This window comes from Mixophyes fleayi, chromosome 5 (assembly GCF_038048845.1).
Source record: "Mixophyes fleayi isolate aMixFle1 chromosome 5, aMixFle1.hap1, whole genome shotgun sequence".
NCBI lineage: Eukaryota > Metazoa > Chordata > Amphibia > Anura > Limnodynastidae > Mixophyes > Mixophyes fleayi.
In genome coordinates this window covers 120,340,017-120,359,835 of record NC_134406.1, presented here as the reverse complement: position 1 = coordinate 120,359,835, position 19,819 = coordinate 120,340,017, and the positions used below count along the sequence as shown (strand labels likewise).

Sequence of the window (19,819 nt, the reverse complement as noted above, 5' to 3'; positions counted from 1 at the left end):
TGGCAACTGGGCAGAATACCAAGATGTTTTAGTTTTTTGCCGGTCACAAACATCTCAGAGCAGAAGATACATTGTTTGGAATATGTATTGCCTTCATTTCCTCTCATCCCACTAAACTGGAGTAATATGGCAATGGAGGTAATAGCCATCCTCCTATTTTTGGCCTCAGTGGCTGTCGTTTGCCATAGCCTGTGAATTTTGGTAATGGAAATATCTTTATTTCTGACACCAGGGGAAGAAGTTTTTTTGTTTTAACTTTGCTAGAGGAAATGCATTTTATCAGATTTATATACCTGATGCAAAAAGCCTTTGTTGAGGAAGTCTTTTGTGTATTTTGGTAGGGAAATTACTTGTTTGGGGGTTTGTACCTTTCCTTTGAGAATGTGTTCATTGCATCTGTCTGAAGAAAGGACCAATGTTAATCTCATGTTATTTAGACTTTTTGATGTGTGAGGGTCCAGCACCTGAAGGCACAGGAAGCTTTAATTAGGCTTACTGTTACATTCCCTGTGTCTAAAGCAGGATGCAGGGAATCACAGCAAGTTTTAGGATATTACAGATAAGAGTAACTATTGTTAGCTTTGCATTGCATGTAAATCCATGTTAGGGTAAACACATTGCATCGTGATTCTAAAAATAGCTCACACCTCAGGGGGCTGGCTTACCCTGTGAGGCTGTGTATAAAATTTTTTATAAAAAGAACTGTTTTGTATTGAAATTTGTTCTTGTTTCTTCTGACCTGCTCTCTGTTACCTTCAACCAGGATGAGCAAATAAACATTGCTTGCTTCAAAGACCTGCTTGGAAACTTCTCTATCCCTGTGACCTACAGATTAGACCCAACTCTAATCCGTTCCCGGCTGTCTCTGAGGTTTGGACCCAGCTTTCCGGTTTCACCGCTCTTCCCGCTACCCAGCAGCTCTGGCCCATGTGATAGACCATGGGGATCCCTCCACAGCAACCCTGATCCATAGGAAGAGGTCAGGGGTACCAGTCCATGTACACCAGTAACACTAGCAGTGTCGGTTGTCCAGAAGAAATCCGGTACTGGATGCCGTTAAGGAGTCGAGTGGTGGTAGCATTTGTAAGTCCCTCCTACTGCGGTTAAAGGGCACATTTGGGATAATGAAATGGAACAATGGCAGTAAGCCCAGCCAGTTCCCAACAACAACAGTCAGGGTGGCATAGGCGGTCCATCCTGTCGCATAAAGTAATTAAAATATTGTTACAAGCTGGAAAACAGAATTCATCAGTAATTTACTACATAATTTGGTAAATATTTTTCTTCTGGAGCAAAAATATATCAATATAACTAATGACAAACACATAACAAGTACTGGATTTCTTTCCAGAAGGATAAAAAAGGGTTTGCAACTGGAGACACCAGATTTCTCATGTTGCAGCTATGGAGGAAATAACCTACTACCTTCATGACAGGGGGTTTGTTTTCAATCAGGTCTGGGCTCCGTGGCTGTTCTTCAATCACAGACTCCTGTCTCCCTCGCTCTATGTGCACCAGCCTCCCATAGTATCCCATGAGCGGTAAAGGTGGCCTTTCTCAGTTGCCTTCCTGCCTTTATCCCGGCCTTCCTACTTGTTTGGTCAGTGGGTTCACGTACTGTATTATTTTGTGGCTCTTCCCTCTACCCTGTCCCCACTCCCCCCCTATCTGCAAATCTATTTTTTTATAATAAAAATATCTGGTCATCTGTTACACTTTGACTGTTACTTTCCTTTGATCCTATTATTCTTCCTGGACCTTGACAAGCTGTGGTTGTTTTTGGTGTCTGCCACTACCCTATTGTTTTTTTTTCTCTATTGTGACCGATCAAAATAAAGCGTTTTTACACAAAGAAAGGGGGTGGGGGGGGGGTTTTCTCTCAAAACATGCACTGAGCTGTCTTTTTTTTTTTTTTTTTTATAACAAGACTGGCATTAATTAGCTTCAGTAGCACATTTTCAAGCCATAAAGAGTTCAGCCCCACACTAGGTATTTCTTCTCAGCATTGGATCTTTGTATTGTGCTAGAGGCATTAGTGTCAAGCCCTCTTGAGTAGTTCCAGGACAGTCTACTAAAATGGCTTACACTCAGATTACTCTACCTGGTGGCAGTGGCTTTCTACCAAAAGGATAAGAGAGCTATATGAATTGTGATGCAAAGAACCGTTTTTTAATATCTTTCAGGATAAGATAGTACTCCAAACAACTCCAGCTCTCCTACCTAATATAGTATGTGACTTTTTCATACAAACCATGAAATTATATTACCAGCTTTTTACTCAGAACCAAAAAATTAAGAGGAAAAACACCTTTAAACACTGAATGTGGTGAGATCAATCATCGTATAGAAAAGAAAAAGATTGAGGAACTCTTTGTTCAACCCTGTTGGGGCTAGACAGGGGCATGCTTCATCAATAACTGCCACGCAAAGTTGAATCTGGAAGTAATCATGCAAATATACAGGCAAAGATTTTGAAATGCCTAATAATTGAAGACCACATTCAACAAGTGGGGGGGGGGGGGGGGTGCAACCTCTTGGCGAGCAAGGCTCAAGTGTTAAAGTGAAATTGGAAACGGTCTTGACTCAACACTTTTTTTGTACAACATGGTCTGCTGTATGTGACAGCAGGTGATTGTATTGTGTTTGAAAGGAAACTCCTCAGACTATAGATCAATAAAAGGGTGTACTTGTCATTATACCACACGGTACATTTGGGTACATCCCATTTGTTGGGGCTACCAGGGAGTCTGAAAGGGAAATGAACAAGTTATGCTTATTTGTTAATTTAATTTCCTTGAATGACTCCATGGCAGCCCCAATATTCCCAACTTTGTTGTTTTATTATATCTTTCAGAAGCAGCTTGGGGAGTCACTCAAACACCTAGGGCTAAGAAGAGCTACTCTATATGCTCTGAGGTGCATCTTTTTTCCTGTCTCTGCTCAGCTGATAGGGAGTTAAGCCATTGGCTAGGGCTGCCATGGAGTCTTTTGTGAAAAATGAAATTAACAGGTATAACATTATTTTTACAAATAATTCCGCTTGTGTTAGTAAAAATTCTAAACAAACAAATTGCACTTCAATAAATACTAAAAAAAAAAAAAGTTTAATTTGTCAGTTTTTCACGAAAGATTGTTTTACACGTTATAAGAATTGTCTTTTTCATTGTTTACCTCATTGTTTACTGCATTGTTTACCTCAAATGTACCTAGATATGTTGATGACACCTGGGTCTTAGGGTAAAGTCCCAGAGAAAAATCCTTGCATCTAGGGCTCAGGGTCACACAGTCAGAGAGAAGGTGGATACAGTGGTATCTTTATTACAAAAGATGAACATCTAATGCAAACAATAGCCACTAAAAATATATAGATATATACATTTTAAATCAAAAACTCAAGTGCTCACCACACTCCAACACCCAAAAACCTCCCATTGTTATTATCAGAACAACATTTATAAATGAAACAGTCTTAAGGTTCCAGGCAGGCCAGAAAAAAGGGTTATTTTGTGGTCCGGTAGCAGAATAAATATCTCTGCGTAAAGTTTAGTGCTCCAACCAGGCTGTCCGTGCGACCCAGAGGTGGTAAAGACAAAAACTCTGTCCACGCTGTAGTTTAAGATCCCTGCAGTACTTCTCTATCTCTTGATGCTCCAGGCTACTTGGCTAATGCTCTCAATCAGTGTGATAGGGATCTGAATCCCAGTCTCTTTGCTCCAGCCAGGCTAACAGACCCACGAGCATCTCTGGATGAAGCATAAATTTGTGGCAAAAAGATATGTAGGGTAGTTTTAGGTTGAACGTAGGTTCAAACGCTGGAACCACAGTGGAGCTTGTGAGAGACATAACGCTTCCCGACGCTCAAGAATTCCTGGAACAACGTCTAGCGCTCCCGGCAGGCTCTTTTAAAGTGTCCTATTTTCCTACGGGGGAGTTCCACTCTGTGGGGGGTATCCATAAACCTGTTTGGTTCAGGATTCGCTAGGATGGAACAATGGGTTGGTGGGAAGGAATTAGGATGCACCCGATGTGGGGCTTTCCATGATGGGTTGGTGCTTTCAAGTCTTCTAGAGAGAACAATGGTGAGCAAAACAGGATAATGCGATTCCTAATCCATGTTTTTTATTTTTTTTCCACTGTTTTATATTTATTTCTTCTGTTATAGCACTCAAATCGGCATAGTTTGTCATCCATCCAACAGACAATAGTTTTAGGCAGGTGTGGAAAAAATGCTGCAAAGTAAGAATGCTTTCAAAAACAGAAGTGTTAATAGTTTATTTTTATCAATTAACAAAATGCAAAGTGAATGAACAGAAGATAAATCTAAATCAAATCAATATTTGACTGTTTGCCTTCAAAACAGCATTAATTCTTAAAGCTATACATGCACACAGTTTTTGAAAGAACATGGCAGTGGGGTTATTCCAAATATCTTGGAGAATTAAACACAGGTCTTCTGCATATGTAGGCTTGCTCAAATATTTCTGTCTCTTCATGTAATCCCAGACAGACTTGATGTCGAGATCAGTGTTCAGTGGGGCTCATATCATCACTTTCAGGAATCCTTGTTCTTCTTTACCCTCAAGATAGTTCTTAATGACATTGGCTCCAAATTTATTCTGCAGCAGGACAACAAACCCCTAACATATAGCCAATTAGATGCCTCCCTGATGGTATTGCATGATAGATAATTACCTACCTGTTTTACTTAGCATTGAGGGCACCATTAATCATGGCCAAATTCCCAACTCCATTTGCTGAAATGCAGCACCAAACTTGCAAGGAACACTGTTAAACGACGGGCCCGTGGTCGGGTCCTAGTGCACTTACCTTATCCCCGCTGTGTTCCACTTTGGCACTGAGGGCCATGATCCCCCACTGGCGGCAGCCCTTTTGGATTCGGGTCTGTGCGTGTGCAGATCTGATTTCTTTTATAACGTTCTCTCCCTGTCCTTGGCTCTGTCTCTCCCTACAGAATATTTAAGGCACCTGATCCTGCAGCCAGGTGCCTGTTCTTTGTGTCGGTCTTCTGAATCCTTCTCAGATGTGGCTCCCCGTGCTGTATTGCTCTTGCTGCAGTATTCTTTGTTCGTTCAGTCCACAGATTATTATCGCCTCATTAGTGTACAACTTGCTGCCCGGTGGTAACCTTTCTCGGCAGACTCTCGCCTACTGTGCTCAGCTCTCTGTTCCAATGTTATCCTCTGTCCGCAGCCTATGACCTCTCATGCTTTGCTCGCTACTCCTGTAATATACTCCGGCTGCTGGTACTCATTTCCCAATGTTCTTCACCACAGTACCTGTAGTACCGCTACTCCTCTCATTCTCCTAAACATGCTTTATCTAGCACTCTCCCAGAGGACCCTGACGTGTGGGGCAGAGGCAGCAAAGTCCATACCAACTTGTGGGGGTCCCTGGCGAAGACCATCTGCCTCATTAGACTCCGCACCTTTAAATTGAGTAGCTCCAAACTAGACAGGCCCAGGCTTCCTAATCTCAGCATTCATAATGACAGACACTCATTTACTGGTATCCAGCCCTTCAGCGAACAAACTGCCTTCTGTTACAGCCAAATATGTCAAATTTTGACTCGTCAGTCCAGAGCACCTGCTGACATTAATAATAATAATAATAATAAGATTATCGTAGATTTGTAAGGCGACGCAGCACCATACAGTAGGGAAAACAGGATATACCTAAAACAGTGGCATACAAGGTAGACAAAATAAACGCAGACATGAAAACAAAGGATATGAAGGACCCTGCTCATTAGAGAGCTTACATTATTCTGCCCTCCAGTTCCTATGTGTTCGTGCATAGTTGAGTCGCTTGATCTTGTTTTCATTTCGAAGGTGTGGCTTTTTGGCCACAATTCTTCCATGAAGACCACTTTTGGCTAGACTTCTCCGAACAATAGACGGGTGTACCTGGGTCCCACAGGCTTTTTCCAGTTCTGAGCAGATGGCACTGCTGGACATCTTACGATTTTGAAGGGAAGTAAGCATGATATGTCTCATCTGATGCACTAAGTTTTCTTGGCTGACCACTGCGTCTACGGTCTTTATCATTGCCTGTTTGTTTGTGGTTCTTCAAAAGAGCTTGAACAGCACATCTTGAATCCCCAGTATGCTTTGAAATCTTTGCCTGGGAGTGACCTTGCTGATGCAGTATAAATACCTTGTGTCTTGTTGCTGTGCTCAGTCTTGCCATGGTATATGTATGACCTGTGACATGAAACTGTCTTCCACAACCTCAAATTTGTATCAAAGTTTGGCTGTCCCTCACCTAGTTTCAACCTACATATGAAAATGATGATCGTTATCACCTGTTTGGTATGATTGGCTAATCATACACCTGACTATAATTCTACAAAATCCCTAACTTTGTGCAAGTGTACCTAGAAGAATTGCTGCCGTTTTGAAGGCATATTGTGATCATACCAAATATTGATTTGATTTAGCTAATAACAAAACAGAGCTCAGACCATAGATGTGGGTATCAATGAATCTGATGTAGAGTAAATGTATTAATGTTAGGGTGTGATTAAAAAATGTGGTAATTTATTTACATACAATATGGTCCTGAATCATTATCAGGTGGCTGAGCGCGGTATAGGCTAAATGTAGCCCACTGCTGTAATAATAAGGAATTTGTACAGTAGCAAGTCAATAAAAAAAGAATAGGCAAAAATATCAGAATCAATAGTTCAAATCGACCATGTCCAAGATGCCACTGAGATGTTGCAGGCCCAGCTTTGCTTAATTATGTCCACTATACACCAGTAAATGGTCCTCTGTTTCAATTCCAATACCAAGTGCCGTGAAATGTTAGACAGAGTTTATGTAATCCAAATACTTCCGGTTGTGGTGTACTAGAGTCTCAATAGCTCTGCATGGTTGATGTATCCACAGATACTTTTTTTTATCTTTACAGGTACAAGGTGCTGGAAATGTAGTTGCAGAAAATGTAGCTTTTGACCAGCTTGCCAACCCTCCAGTAAACAATGGGGTTGTCGGAGAAAATCCTGAAATGCATGAGGAACAGGCAGATGAAGAGGAAGAAGACAATGATGATGAAGAGGATGCAGTTATTGAAGATGCAGCTGATCCAAACAATGGGGCACAAGGTATTTTTGTTCCCAATTATAAATTAAATAAAAATGTGACATGTACTTAAGTAATTTGTAACTTATCATTTCAATCTTCACATTTGTTTTTAGCACAAAGTTCCCCAATGTATCTACTGTTCACAGATTATTCTTTACATAGCATTCTATTAGGGCAGTACACTATGGGATGGGTGAAGCTAAAATGAATCTGCCTTTTAACTAGTTTTTTTTTTTCTATGTACAGATGATATGAACTGGAATGCCTTAGAATGGGATAGAGCTGCAGAGGAGCTGACATGGGAACGGGTAAGTTCACAGGATTTTTTTTACCATTTGCTGGCTAGGACCACTGATAGCTAGAACTTAGGTTTGCTAACCACTGCTAGCTAGAACTCTGCACTCTTGGAAATGCCCACTATTAGTATAATGAAGCTGTGAGTCCCACAATGTTGACATTCTGGAGAATAGAGAACTGTTAGTGCTCCTGGACCAAATATGTCCAAAATTTTCATGTGGCTAAGAAGAATGAGATGGGGAGGATATAGTGAATATAAGGTCTTTTAATTTAGTACCCTTTTGTCAGGAGACATGCTCATTATACTATTTATATACTGCACAGTTTGACCTCCAGTTTGTTTCAGACATAAAGCACTCTTCTCTGCTGGCTGGCACTGAGAGACCGCAATGTGGTAACTATGTGGTTCTCTAGCATGTTATGTGAGAGAACTGTGCAAAGGTGTACAACTCACTTTGATTTGTTAATGTATGTACACTTTTTTTTTTATATACTAGTTTTTATTGAAACCATTGGGAAAAAAAAAAAGGCAAAAACAAACATACAAAAAAGAAAACCCTTTGTAAAACTAAGCTAATCTATGAACCTAAAAAAGGTGTCCTAATTTCAAACCGAGAAATTGGCGGGAAATTGTTCCATACAGAATATAAGAAAGCATGTGGAAAGAAGCCGCTAAATAAACAGCAGACAAGGGAATATATCTAGCTATACAAGAGCGCAAAGCATATTACAGCAACATTAACAATCAGTCAACCAGTGCATAGAACAGATGATGCGCATATCATATACCACATAACATTGAGCAGGATGCGCAGGACTAGATCAACCTGCAGGCTAGATCAACCAAGGATCCAGGAAAAAAGACCTATAAAAATTACACGTCGGAAGGATGGCAAATGTCCCGGTTATCAGAACGTACTCTATATCACCAATGGGCGGAAATCTGGTGTTATGTTTAGCATTTCTACCTGCATACTTATAGCGTTCATGGCCCATAGTGTCTGTCACGAGAGCTCTCCATTTCTGAAAATCGGGAGTCAGTAGAAAGCCAAGTGTGCACCATGATCGCCCACTATCAAGAATAAATATACACTATATGGACAAAAGTAATTGGATGCTTGATCATTGCGCCAACAAGGGTTCTAATTACATTGTATTCAAATACATATACTTTAATATGGGGTTGGTCCCCCTTTTGCAGCGATAAGTTTCTACTCTTCTTGGAAGGCTTTCCACAAGATGTTGGCGTGTTTCTGTGGGAATATGTGCCCATTCATTCGATACAGCATTTATGAGGTCAGGCACTGATGTTGGACGAGGAGGCTTCTCTCGCAATCTCCATTCAAGTTCATCCCAAAGGTGTTTGGGGTTGAGGTTAGGGCTCTGTTCTTCCACACCAAACTCATCAAACCATGTCTTGGTAGTCCTTGCTTTGTGCACTGGGGCATAGTCATCTTGGAATAGAAAAGGGTTTTCCCCAGACTGTTGCCACAAAGTTGGAAGCATCGCATTGTTCAAAATGACTTGGTATGCTGAAGCATTAAGATTGCCCTTCACTGTAGATAAGGGGCCTAGCCCAAATCCTGATAAACAGCCAAATACCATTACCCCTCCTCCACCAAATTTCACAGTTGGCATAATGCAGTCAGGTAGGTAATGTTCTCCTGGCATGCGCCAAACCCAGACTTGCCCATCTGATTGCCGAACAGAGAAGCGTGACTCGTCACTCCACAGAACACGTTTCCACTGCTCCACAGTCCAATACCTGTGTGCTTTACACCACTCCATCTGACACTTGGCATTGGTCTTGGTGATGTGAGGCTTGCATGCAGCTGCTCAGCCATGGAAACCCATTCCATTAAGCTCCCGTCGCACAGTGTTTGTGCTTACATTAATGCCAGTGGAAGTTCGTAGCTCTTCAGCTATGGAATCAGTAGAGCGGTGGCGCCTTTTACGTACCATGTGCCTTAGCAGTCATTGACCCTGCTCTCTGATTTTACGTGGTCTTCTGCTTTGAGCCTCAGTTGTTGTTGTTGTTGTTCCTAAACGCTTCCACTTTCTAATATTTACAGTTGACTGTAAAATTTCCAGCAGGGATGAAATTTCACCAACCTTCTTATTGCCAAAGGTGACATCCCATCACAGTACTACACTTGAAGACACAGCTCTTCAGAATGACCCATTTTGTATCACAAATGTTTGCAAATGGAGACTGAATGGTTATGTGCTTGATTTTATACACCTCTGACAACGGGTCTGATTTGAAACACCTCAATTCAATAATTAACAGGTGTGGCCAATTACTTTTCTCCATATAGTGTATATGTATATGATAATATATTATGTTGGTCAAATTGTCAGTTTCAATGAGGTACCAAACAGACATATCTTAGGGTGCAGGGGAGGGGAGCCAGGAATGGTATCGCACACACTTTTCTATACCTCTGCTGGTCATTTCCACATGTGCCAAAATGCATTATTACTTGCTCCACATTTCGGATATTCAGTTTTGCGTCTGCTACCAAATTTAAATAAAGAGACTGGAGTGCGGTATAACCTAGTAGGTACAAATGTATTTGTTGGAACTGAATTCAGGATGGGGCATCTCTAAAACTCTTAAGCATCTGAGTCCAATCCTCCTCTATAGCAGACACATGTCAACCTTCCACTTGCATTCAAGAGAGAGCAGATCCATGGGCAAATTAGAAATTGAGTTCAGAATAAAGTGTAGAAATAACTCTTCTGCCTATGATAGAAATGGTTTAATTGGGGAGACAGAGATCTGTGGGGGAGAGTCATTGAATTGGGAATTGATAGTATGCCTCAACTGCAAGTAACGATAGAAGGCAGAATTGAGAAGATCAATTTCCTGTCGAAGTTGGTTAAATTATTTATAGTGACCTTTGCAGTAGAGATGACCCAGTGCAGACACCACATTTTTTTTTATAATTCAATGGGAACACCATCGACACCTGCTGCTTTATTGTTTGGAAATGAGGCAATTGCCAAGTCCAATTCCTCTACAGCGAGGGGAGCATTGAAAAAAACCCGCCGACTTCCAGGAGAGACGAGGCAGGCAGATATTATCTAAGAAAGCAACAAGGTGGGAGTCTGTAAACGAAACTCTGGACCCACACAATGTTTCATAGTAATGTAAGAAAGTCTGATCAATATGGTTACCATAAATGTATTTTCCATTGTGTTCATCGAAAATAGCTGGAACGGGTCTACTAACCAGATCATCTCAAGCCAGACATGACACAAAAGCTTCCCACCCATGTCCGCTACAGTGTATTGTGAATGTCTAGAAAATAAATGGATAGACTTTAAGATTTTTTTATAAATGGTCAGACCAGACCTACTGGGCATGAAGCTAAACCAGTCTATCCTCCCTGGATCGGGACGAAAGGGATAGACATTCTTTGTCCCTACAGGTTTGTTCTAGCTCAGTTTCTTTGAGTCTGTTAAATTTTCTTTATTTCAGCCACACATTTAATAAGTGTACTTCTAAAGAATGCTTTGAAGTCATCCCACAAAATGGCTGGATTATGTATCTTGGCATTGTCTGCGAAGTAATTCTCCCACATATGGATGAGGTCATATCCTGCATCAATGGGCTGAAGCCACGCTGGGTGCAGTTTTCAAAACCATTTATCTTATACTCAACTTATCCTCGTCCCCCACTGTTACCATCAAAGGGGAGTGATTAGAGATTCCTCTCATCAAGTAAGTTACATCAGATAGAAGGGGAGCTCATCTATGAGACAGAAAAATAAGGTCTGTTCAGTGAAAGAGTGTAATATGAGGTGAAATGACAGGAAAATTGTTGCGCAAGTGGGTTTCTAAGTCACCATATATCAACCAGACCTATTTCTTCACTAAGCCTAGAAAAAGGGTAGGGTGAGAGGGTAACTGGACTGTGGAGGGCTTCCACTTGTCAAGGTGGGGATCCATGACTTTGTTAATATCGCCTAGAGACACCACAGGGTCTTCAGGCGAGAGGGCCGTAAAAACTGCCACTCTTAAGTACTTCGGAATGATAGGGTAGTGGAATATATTGCGAGATCTATAATAGTGGAGGGTTCGTTAACCGCACTGAGAAACATGAGTCTCCTATAATGGTCAATTTGTATGTGCTCTAGAGCAAAATGCAGGTGTTTTTGGATTAATATAGAAACGTCTCTAGCATTAGGGTGTTGGTCCTTAAAAGGCCATGAGTGGGATAGGCATATTACTCTGTGCAAGTGCCCATCCCACCCATGACCTTTTAAGGGCCAACACCCTACCATCATAGATATGAGTTTCAAGTAAACATTAAATATCGGGGTTATGCTTTCTAATTTGGGACAATAACATGAAGTGCTTGACCTTATCATTAAGGCCCCTAACATTCCATATGAGCAGACGGAGCTCCACCACCACAGGACTACTTACAGCCATGGTGCATCAGTATACAGGGGAATGCGACAGTAGAACATGCAGAGGAATGGCACTCCTGTTGAAAGAACCCTGGTAGCCTACTCTGCATGCAGCATGGCTTAAGAGATACAGAAAAACACATGACCTTCAAAACAAGGACACACAGAAAATTGTGGATACCACAAACTAAAACCCGTCCACCCCATACACCCTGTGTAACATTAAACAGCAAGGGATATCTTTTCCCTTGAACCAGCCTGACCCACCCCCAACTTACCTAAAATTACAACTACCTCAGTAAATAGGGCTGGATTAAAAATTAAAGACTACAGACTAATGGACTGTCTAATCTAACTTTCATGATATATTATCCTGCAGACCCCATAAGGGGAGCTTTAAGCAGTACTGAAAATGCAACCTGATATAATACAGTAAACTTATTACATCAACATTGTGTCTGGGCACCAGCTGGAGGTCTGCCATCAAGCCAGTCAATATCTCGAGGAGTGGAGAAGAAATGGGAGCTGCTATCCACCACCACCACAAGAAGCTTGCCCGGAAAGAGAGTGGCATAAGGAAGTTGTAGTTCCCGAAGTAGTCTTTTAATTTGAAGAAATTGGGCCCTGCTCTTCTGGACCTGCACTGCAACATCTGGGAATATGGTGACTAAATGTTTGTCAAACTTGAGAGGATCCTTGACTCTAGCCAGTCGCAACTCTTTTTTTCCCAATGAGGTAATGGTCCAAAGAGGTGTGCAAATGTGTTAATAATTATCTGGATGATAGTGGAAACTATAGAGACTCAGCCTTGTCATTGTCAATCCAAGCCACCCCCCTCCCCCCCCCCCCCCCAATTTAAGTATTTTTAGGTTATTTAGCTACTATTTAAAAAGAAAAATGCTAGTCATGTCCGGGCTTGGTATTTTGTGCATGCATTAATGTGTTGCATAGTAGTAATTTATCAATAATTTACGATTATCATCTGCTTATGGGTTTATTTAATTATGACAGTTGTGATGTTGATCATTGAAAAATGTTTTGTTTTACTTTAGATGCTGGGGCTGGATGGATCCTTGGTTTTTCTGGTAGGACATTTATCTTGTATCATGTATCAATTATCCGGTTGCTTAGGGATTATAAAGGTTTAAATTCAAGTTTATTAGCAAACATGTCAATCTAAGGTGGTGCAGTAATTTATAATGTCTAAAAAGTAAATATGTAATCTTTAAGGACAATGCCAGCTTTGGACATCTCCTTTTAAGTATCAGTCCTGCCACACATTTCATACCTTTTTATAATGGGAGTACAGATTTCCTCCTTTCCAGATTTCTCTCAGATCCCAGATTTTTGGTCCATATATGGCTGTAAGGCATTCGAGATACCTGAATCCTGGCTTCCTGGCACTGTGTTGCCCATATATTCTCGTACTACATTCTGTTTATGTCAAGGTTTATATACAGGCTTTATGCTCTGAACTGTTTAAACAAGGCAATGCCAACAATGTTGTCTTGTGCCTAAATGTAGAAAGGCAGTAGTGAATTAATCCTTTCCTTGTCCTTAAACCTGAAAAGATCCTGATATTGATTGGCAGAAAGAATAAAAAAAATAATAGGTTTTTAGGAAGGTGGAACCCTATCTTAAAGATATGGTGATGGAATATTGCTGCTTTCTAAAGCTGGGTACACACTACAGTTTTCATCCAAAAATCGGCTAAATCAGCCATCATAGGACCGCTCGTTCAAAAGTCAAGTCAGTGTGTGTAGTGACACGATGGTCGAAAGTATGCCCAAATGGACGATTGTCGCCTCATTTGGTTGATCGTACCGTTTAATATTTTTGTTCCAATCTCGTTTCCGTTGTGTAGTGTGTATAAACTTCCGACCGATCCACAACAGTGAGTACGAAATTACAGTCATTGCTCACGACAACATGGCTGTAAAAAGTTGCTAAAGGGACGTCCGCTCTTCCCTTTATTGTCCTAAACAAGGCTAGTGTGTATGCAGTCCATGGACCGAGCGATCGGAACATTGATCGCATGTAAAATCGCTCGGCATAAAAAGTTGGTCGAAATTTCTGTAGTGTGTACCCAGCTTAAGAGGATATGTCCAAAGTTAGAGTTAAAAGGAAGATGGTGAACACTGACTTAAGCTGGGTACACACTACACTGATTATCGGGCCAATCAGACGATATACAACTGATTGGCCAGATATCTGTGAGTGTGCATACTTACCTGATGGTCCAAAGTCGTCCCAAAGTGCCAATCATCGCTTCATCTGATTGGTCGCACTGGTTTGATTTTTGTCGTTTAGCAGCTAGTGTAAATCTGCACTATCTGCATCCTGAGTAAAGGAGAACGGAGACAGCGAGCAAGCACACGATCAGCGTTACAGATAATGAGAAATGCCAGCCGTTTCATTCATTCATTCTGCTGCAGCACAAGTCTTTGATGTGCGATTCACTAGGTTAGCTAAATAAAAGAAGAGTGGTCTTTAAGGGCAGAGCTGACACTGCAGGACATTTGCATGCTTCAGTTCCTCGCCACAACATCTTCCAGGCTGACGGTGGCTGGCTGCATATCTGAAGGTAAATCGTGTGTAGTGTGTGCACATGAATCGACATGCTGATCCTGACTTTTTTAATTTTTTGTCTGTCGTTAATAAAACGCTTATCGTTAGCATTTCATGTAGTGTGTACCCAGCTTTACTTGATCTTCCATCATTCAAACTGTATAACCCTGAGATAACATTTTATAGTTTATCTCCTTGTGGCACAGCCCTAGGCCAGCATTCACAAACCTGTTATTTTTTAAGTCTTTGCCACCGTCCAGTAGATAAATTTTTATTAACTTTATCCCTAGCATTGCTGGAGCCCTGGTGGCTACTTATGTTGTTTTTTTTTCTCGGGGCTCCAGAATTGCAAACCAATTTTGTTCACCACTTTAAATTTCCAGAGGAGATGGGTTGTAAGTGGTAGTATCAATCACAAGCCACACACTCCTGTGTTTGGTCCACCTGCTCAAACAGCCCTTGGCTGTGAGAAGAATAGGAGGCGCCCCAGGAATGTAAATATAATGTATCTACTAGATTGTAGAGTAATTATAACTTCTGATATTAGTTGCCCAATGAAGGCTCATCAGCTATTCACTAATCCTATTACTCCAGATAAGCAGTACCTCAGGACCAAGCAGCTCCCATATGCTATTAAACTACTCTGACCATTAATTTATGTTGCGTTGCATTCACGTTCAGATATAGGGTTCCCGTTCATTTACTCAGAGAGCTCATTTGCTAGGTTGAGGTTCTAGAATATCCTTTCCTTTTATTACTTCTCATTTTGGATAGCCTTTTAGAAGCTTAATTTGTCATGATTTTAATTTATTTTTTTATTTTCTGGTGCTAAATCATATTATATAATGCTATACAGTGAATATGTAGTCATCTACATCAGTCCCTGCCTCAGTGGATGGAGCTTAGTCTCAATTCCTTACAGCACACACACACACACACACACACTAAGGTCTAATATGACAGAAGTCAGTTTGCCTATCATTATGTTTTTGGACTGTGGGAGGATACTTACGCAATTACTGGGAAGTACATACAGACTCCACATAAATAAGACCCTGGTCAGAATCAAACTTTTGATACCAGTGTTGTGAAGCATGAATGCTAACTATACTGCCCCTTAGTGACACCACAATTGTCTAAATATTTAATTATTTGAACGGTCGCTTCCCAATTTTCCAGTCTATCTGGCATGGAGTCAGTCAATTGGCTTCTTGCACAAAGTGTTCAACATAAGTGATGGGCATATAATGGGTCCATTTTGCTAAAATATTGTCTGGAAGGAATGGGACAAAATCTGTTTTCTCTGTTCAACCTTGCAGTTTGCCTGTGGCCCAGGCAATGTTGCATAACAGCTGATCTGGTAATGCTTAAACAGTGGCTGATACTGTGGACCCAGGATATGCATATACAGAATTGAGAGGCTGGGCCTTTGTCTGACTAGTGAAGTAGTTATCACACTTTTGTTGCAATGTTTAAATTATTGTATTCCAAATATAACTGTTGTCCTAGATTAATTGTGGGGGTTCTATCTGGGGTCTCTGTAGTGTTGCTATAAAGTTATTATCTTTTATAAGGGGCCACAAATGGTCTCCAGTGCCGTGCATGAAACTTACAGTAGTATACAATACACAGACCACAGCTATACATAACACGTTACATAATACATAAAAACAACAAAAATAATACAAAGGCAAAAACTGTATTTAACTAGACTTAGAGGTACAGACGGTGATGCAGTAGTGGAATGGGAACTCAAGGATATAAGGCATAGCACGTGAGAGTTTACATCATAATGGGAAGGGGAGGATACCAATAGGTCAGCACAGAATGGGGTAGTAGATGTGATCACAATGGCAAAGGAGTTAGGAGGAGGGCTGATAGGCTTGAATAAAGAAATTAATTTTAAGGCCACATTTGAAGCCTTGGAGAGTAGAGGCTAAGCTGTGGGAGATAGTTCTACATATGGAGAGCAGCCTGGGCGAACTCCTGGTGGCGGGAGTGGGGAAGATGTATTCAGTGTGAAAGTGAGTTGACGGTCATTGGCAGAGCGGAGGGGGTGGGGAGGAATGTGGGTTATGATGAGGTTGCAGAGTTTGGGGGGGGGGGGGGATTCCTTGATACCCAGGTAGACAGCATGTGTTAATTGGTGCACCTTATTATGAAGGTTTGTTCAAGGAAGATTAAACTATGGTACACAAATGTTAAATAAACTGTGTTGCGTTCATATATTACTTTTTAATAAGTTTAGTCCAAGAGTACAACTGGATACTTCTACCAACTATTCCTTTTTCTTTTTTTTTTTTTTTTTTTTAGCACCTTTCGCTCCTAGTTTGCTGATGTAAGCGTTAAAAATGTATTAATATCTCAGTTTTCTAGGTAATCCTTTTGTGGGGGGATTTTGGTGTCTTAAAACTGTGAAGGGACCTTTTTAACTGGTTGCCAACAAAAAACTTATGGATGCAAAAAGAGTATTAAACCAGTAGTACAAATTGAAAAATAAATATATAATATGTATAGCAATCTAAAAAGGAAAAAGGTGCTTCCTTCTGCAGTAAAAACATTAATGTGCCATCACGCCTTGTAAAAAAATGTGTACCGTATATAGAATAATAAACAGCATATCTGTAAATCATGAATTCCTGTAAGCATCTCTTGGCTTCGTGTACCCATATGTGGTGAAAAGTGAAAACAAGAAAATAAATAGTGTAATAACTGGCTTTTTAGGTCCAAATTTTAATCGTTGTGGCTGAGGCTGCTTTGTGTTCGGTTTCCAAATATTTTATGTGGCAGAAAACATACCTATTGCGAACTGGTGATTTTCACTTCCTTTACAAACCTTACTGTGGAATACAAATCAAAGAAAAGAAAAAGGGTATATTTACAGTTACAAATGTGACTAGTAAACCAACTGACTTGTAAATCAAGTTTGTAGTTCTTCTAATAAATATTATAAACCTTTCCTTGACACAAAACAATAGATTTTCAACCTATGGTTTATTTGTTAAACTATTTTGAAGAAATTTGCTTTTCAGTTATTTTTTGTCTTCCAGTGAAAATATCTTGATTGTCTTTTTTACATAGGAACATGTCTTCTGGGTGGTTTCACTAAATACGCTTTTCATACTGGTTTTTGGTGAGTTTCAGAACTATTATATTTGAATAAATTTATTTTGCATAGAATCTGATAAGTGTGCTATGCTTTTCTTTATCTTTTGTAGAAATTTATTTTTACAAAAAATGAAACGTAATATATATATGTTTCTTGCATACAGTATATAGCATTTGATTATTGAAAAGTTATTAGTTGTTGCGATTTTTTTTTTTCTTCAGTATGATCTTATCAGTTGTGAACTGCAGTAATAGGTTTTTGCCTACTACTTGTCAAATACCAGCAAAATAATCTTCTCATTTGTAACAAAAATAATATTAAATGGATTGTAGTAGACACTTTTTGACAGCTATTGGTAGGTTTGAAAAAAGTGTAGTGATTTGATGCCTTAGAAGTTGACATGATTCAAACCAACTTGTGGGAGGCACATATAGAAACCGTTGTAATTCCTACACCGTTCACCTGATCTGGATGTAAATACCCTCAAATTAAAGCTGAAAGTCTGCAGTTAAAGCACATCTTGTTAGTTTCATTTCAAATCCATTATGGTGGTGTATAGAGCCCAAAATATGAGAATTGTGTCGATGTCCCAATATTTATGGACTTGACTGTATATGGTGTGCTATGTGGCAGTGAATATTTCCTTTCTTTTTTGTTTCAAATCACTTGTCAAATTATACTTCTCTCAAAAACATCTAAACAGTGTTTCCCAGGTCGTTGTATGAGCCACCTTCCAGCTTACTCCGGCAGCCTTACCTTTTTTCTCCACTTTCCACACAAGTCCGTACATTGGAGAGGAATTTAGCGATATCTTATGCAAGCTTTTATTTTAATTTAAATACAAGGGTAAAATATTTTATATAGTGTAGTATTAATGCTCTCTGACTTTCAAGGCAGCTATCTGGATCCTATGAAATATTCACAGGTAGTATCACTGCCACTTAATGTAGTATATTGTGCACAAACTAACCTATGTATATTGACACAATAATCAGCCAGTGCACGTTAAATATTTTCCACTGCTTTTAATGTTACTTGTATCTTTTAAAGGAAAAAAACATCTTATGCTGGTTTGTCTTAGTGCTTATTTTGTATAGTAAAAAATTGCAAAAGGACAATAATTAGCTAAATAATGCATTAAGCAATAATTTACTGGCACTTTTCCCCATGTCTTATCTTATCGATGACCCTTAAGCTGCATTTACTGTCTAGGTTCTTTTATAAGAATTTTTGTAGTTTAACACATTGATTTGGGATTTATTTTTCTCATACAGCATTTTGTCCTTATCACATTGGACACTTCTCTGTTGTTGGTCTTGGATTTGAACGCTATGTGAGTATACAGTACAAAATGCTTATGAAAAAGTATGCTTTCACATTAAGTAATATTTTGTGCATACATTTATATTTGAATCAAATGACATCTAATTTTAGAGAGCGAGTAAATTCACTATTGCAGATTATTACATTTCAATATATTTGCATTAGTAAGCACAGTAGTAAACTTGTGCAATCATTTTTGGTCCAAGTGCTTCTTAGTGGAAATGAAAATTTAGGACTAAGATAGGTAAATAGATATGGCCTTTGTACATTAATTCATCTCAATCCAGTTAGCAAAAATCCGGTGGAAACATAATTTAAGAGTTTGTCATGCATGTCTTAACTGCAATTATGTACAGTCCTCTATTTATTCATACATATTTGTGTGGAAGATTTAAATCTGTGTGCAATGCATTTTTTTAGTTTCTTCTTGTGAATTAGAGAGTTATTACTTAGTGTTTTTGCAGTCTGTTATTGCAGTCCAATTTAAAAAAAATTTGACTTTTAACTGCAATAATATTTCTCATCAGTATGTTCCCAGGAGTCTTTATAGGTTATACTTTCATAACACAACCACACAAGTTTTGGATAGTCATTCATGTTTGACCGAATAAACTGACCTTGTACTTAATGTTGGCTTGGAACGATTGTCAACTGGACATAAAAACTGGTTGAGCCAATGGCTCCCATTGCCATGTGTGGTATCATCATATGATGGTACACACGAATTACATTTTTATCTGGTTGTGTGATTCTGGCGTCTGAACAACAGATTAGTTTAATTTAGTGTTTCATGTATGTGATGGTATTGTACTTGGTTAAATGTCTTACCATACAACCAACACACATCATTGAATAAGCTTCCACCAGAAGTAGTTTTGAAAAGCTGTCTGCATTGACTAGTGTGTGGAATGCAAAAGACCTAACTCGGGAAAAGTTAAACTGAATATAACATAATATGATAGCATGTAAATATTCACTTCTAATATATAATGAATGATATA

The 19,819-nt window shown here is 39.6% G+C and overlaps 1 protein-coding gene across 1 annotated transcript in view; it reads left to right on the top strand.

The window, feature by feature from the left end:
- The window catches only part of MARCHF6 (membrane associated ring-CH-type finger 6), a 211,393-nt gene that overhangs the window by 95,728 nt on the left and 95,846 nt on the right, over positions 1-19,819 (top strand). The window contains exons 7-11 of the mRNA XM_075214373.1: positions 6,931-7,123; positions 7,350-7,411; positions 12,871-12,903; positions 17,468-17,519; positions 18,770-18,828. Coding sequence (XP_075070474.1) covers positions 6,931-7,123; positions 7,350-7,411; positions 12,871-12,903; positions 17,468-17,519; positions 18,770-18,828 — 399 coding nt within the window. The remainder of the gene's footprint in view (positions 1-6,930; positions 7,124-7,349; positions 7,412-12,870; positions 12,904-17,467; positions 17,520-18,769; positions 18,829-19,819) is intronic.